The sequence below is a fragment of the Nicotiana tomentosiformis genome, chromosome 1 (assembly GCF_000390325.3).
Source record: "Nicotiana tomentosiformis chromosome 1, ASM39032v3, whole genome shotgun sequence".
Lineage (NCBI taxonomy): Eukaryota > Viridiplantae > Streptophyta > Magnoliopsida > Solanales > Solanaceae > Nicotiana > Nicotiana tomentosiformis.
In genome coordinates this window covers 120912805-120916497 of record NC_090812.1, presented here as the reverse complement: position 1 = coordinate 120916497, position 3693 = coordinate 120912805, and the positions used below count along the sequence as shown (strand labels likewise).

The 3693-nt window shown below is 36.2% G+C and overlaps 1 protein-coding gene across 1 annotated transcript; it reads left to right on the top strand.

The window, feature by feature from the left end:
• Positions 1–1436: 1436 nt before the first annotated feature.
• On the top strand, positions 1437–3460 carry LOC104104765 (ras-related protein RABA5b). The gene is made up of 2 exons (XM_009612922.4): positions 1437–2013; positions 2925–3460. The coding sequence occupies exons 1-2, from the start codon at positions 1683–1685 to the stop codon at positions 3233–3235; spliced, it is 642 nt and encodes a 213-aa protein (XP_009611217.1). The 5' UTR covers positions 1437–1682; the 3' UTR covers positions 3236–3460.
• Positions 3461–3693: the final 233 nt, after the last annotated feature.

The window sequence follows — 3693 nt, the reverse complement described above, 5'->3', positions numbered from 1 at the left end:
GTTGGGCATAACAGAGTAGCATTTCGTTCGGTTTGTTGATAAGATATTATTTGTCACTTAAGATGCTGATTATTTTCTCAAATGCAAATTTGGTCCACTTTTATTGCTAATAAATATAATCATTAAGTTGACACTTACGACTGGAGCTGGGTGGTTGATGGTCCATTCATTTCTCCCCCTTTTTGTTACTGATGGGAGTGGGACCGAATTGTGAAGTTGGAAAGCAGCTAAAGTAACTATCTGGATTTCAGGATTTGAAGTCCGAGAATGAGAGGTTTGTGAATTGAATTCCACCCAATTCGATGTTTTCGACAGCAGGGAATGCAGACAAGGGAATTGTGCCGCCAGTGAAGTAAAGAGATCCAAACACTTAATATGAGCCTTACAACTGATGTTTGCAGGGTTTAAGAGATTGAACCATTAGTTGTTGGTCCCTTAACAGAACCATGGTTAAAATAAACAAATCCCGTCCATTAGTTTTTAAGCAGGACATTTATCATAAATTAAGGACTATATTGTGCAAACCTTATCCCAACCCCTCCAAAAACAGCTTGAATTCAGAATGAGCAATCCAATATTTTGTAACCCACACATGTTTTTCCTGTATCCTATGTAAGAATCTAACATAAAAACACCCAACATGAATGTGTTAACCATGAACAAAATAAATATCCTAACATCAATCCCATGATTAGATTAGTTCAAGACTTTATAAACAATTTTAGAAACCTTTTACAACTTATCTGATCTAACTATATAATTCAACATGCTTAACAAAGGTTAGCTTTAATATCATACGAAAGTACTATTTGAATATCCAATTCAAATATTTACAATAACTGGTAGAGTACTGCAAATATTTTATGAATAATACTTTTTGGAAAACCTTACAATAACACACGTGGAACAATGATATAACTCAATCAAATCCATACTTATTTCACTCTTTAGATAAATGTGCACGAAATATCGAAACATTTTATCTTCTTCTTAGACGTGCGATTAAAATCATAAAAGAAACATTATTTTATCTCATTTTATATAATGCTATTATTATTTGATTATATATTATACTTCTCGTGTAATTCCACATATGTAAATTACTTTTTCAAAAGCTAAGAAATTAATGCCTAATTTCAGTAGGCGCCCTGATTTTAATCTGAAAAAAACCGTATTCGCACTCGGTGTGTTTTTATTCCTAATGAATTAAAAGAAACGTACACGTTAGTCATAAGTGATTAGTATGTACTCTCGCCTCAATATGTCTGTCTTCTAGTAATGAAAAATCTATGCAATTTAAGGTAAACAGCGAATTTAATATACTAAACCCCGTCAATTATTTATTAGTGTGGATATGAATCCGTGACTTATGACCTGTGAGCAACGACCAGACACGGGTTCCCCTTAATCCACCGTCATTTGCGCAGTGTATCACTGCTTAACTTCACTCATCTGCCCAAGTCCACGCGTTTCAAATCCCACCATTTTTCTTCCACTGTCCTTTTTATTTTGTCTTCTACTTTCCTTTTACATTCCTTCTTAGGTCAATCAATAGTGCCATTTATTTATCCCTACCTCTCTCTATAATAAATAAGTTCACATTTCACACTACTACTACTCTACTGGTATAAGTAAAGTACTCCCCTGCATCACTAGTTCCAACCGACAAAGACACAAACAAAATGGCGGAAGAAGAAATAGGGGAAGAGTACCTTTTCAAGATTGTGGTGATAGGCGACTCTGCTGTTGGCAAATCGAACTTGCTGTCCCGTTTTGCCCGTGATGAGTTTGACCATAACTCTAAGGCTACCATTGGAGTTGAGTTCCAAACCCAAGTTGTAGAAGTTGATGGCAAGGAAATTAAGGCCCAAGTTTGGGACACAGCTGGTCAAGAACGCTTTCGGGCAGTCACTTCTGCTTATTATAGAGGTGCTGTTGGGGCTCTCATTGTTTATGATATTAGCAGAAAGACCACTTTTGAGAATATCAAACGTTGGCTTGATGAACTCAACAGTAAGCCCCTTTTTCCTTTGAATTTTATTTGGCTGGCATCTAAAGTTGTCAACTTTTGCGGATTTCTTTTTGGACTTGGATTTGCAATGATTTTGGTTTCATCTGGATCCATTGTTTCGATGCAGCAAATGTGGTTTAAATTAGCAACTACATTTACTTGGGAACAGCAAATGTATCAAAACAGATTGTTTGGCCAGATATGATTCTGAAAAATGTAATAAAAACAAATGGCCTGCTATATTGATTATTTACTGGTAAGGCTATTGTGAGTAGCCTGATATATTTGAGACTAACTTTTACACATACAATTTTTAGATAATTAGGAACTAGTTGTATCATTATTTAGGATGGAAAAAGAGTCATATTCCTGTCTTCCGTGTATAAAGTCTACTGTGTGCTTGTGAAAAGAGGAAATCTGAATATAAGTTTGATTTATGCCATTGTTAAGGCTTTAAGGAGCATTGCTAGCTCGTCTTCCACTTGCAGTTGTGCAACCAGGATACTTCTGTTGGAAGTCCTGGGCTTGTCTGATTTTCATATAGCCGACCCCAAATAGTTTGAATGGAGATGTTGTTATTGTTGATGTTGTGGTAACTAAAAAGAGCTACTGTTCAAAGGTAGCGTAATGAATATTTGTTCTGTATTATTTGATTCCATCCCGTCAGTAGACATTTTGTCTTATCTGTTCAATAAGCTGGATCTATGTGGATCTTCTCGAGCACTGCAGCTCTGCGCATCCATTGTAGGATTCTACTAACGGGAACTCACAAATTTTGATAAATTCTCAAGTATTCTTCCTGAGGATTCTCTCAACTTTAGAACCATTTTGGATTTGTTTTCCTGTCCACTTTTGGTATTTCAATATTCGTGTTAGTATATAGTTTTAACCTATTGCTTAAATGGTAATGCAGCTCACTGTGATACAACAGTTGCAAGGATGCTTGTGGGAAACAAGTGTGATCTGGAGAACATCAGAGATGTGAGTGTAGAGGAAGGAAAAAACCTTGCAGAAGAGGAAGGATTATTCTTTATTGAAACATCTGCACTGGACTCTACTAATGTCAATACAGCCTTTGAAATTGTCATCCGCGAGATATACAAAAATTTGAGCCGGAAAGTTCTCAATTCTGATTCATACAAGGCAGAATTATCAGTCAATCGGGTTAGCCTTGCCAATGGAACCGACATGTCAAAGCAAAAGGCATCGTGCTGTTCCAGATAGTTTTGTTCCATAATTATTATGTTCATCTTTAGTCTCTTTACCTTTTTAGACACTTACCCTGCCCTGAATTTAACCTGGCAGTTTCTCAAGGGTGCATGTCGTGTTACGTTTAGTTCATTGCTGTGTTACTTGCAGTCTTGCAACGCAATAGCCCCAACAGGGTATAATTGTATCTTTACGAGGCAACAGAATAAATATATGAGAAAGGATTGAGTTTTGACAAAATTCGTGAACTTCTTATCGTTCATTGCAGACAATGACTTTACCACTGTCAAGCGTGTCAATTTGGCCCAACACCAGCTTGCGGAAACTCTTTGTCTGCAGAGACAATCACTTTCCTCTCAAATTCTCTCTAAAACGGTATAAAATTAGCACAGCTCTGCCACATACTAATTAGCTTCCGTAAAAAATTTTGGCATTAATTTAATTAAAGAAAGAAAAAGTTAAACACTTTACTT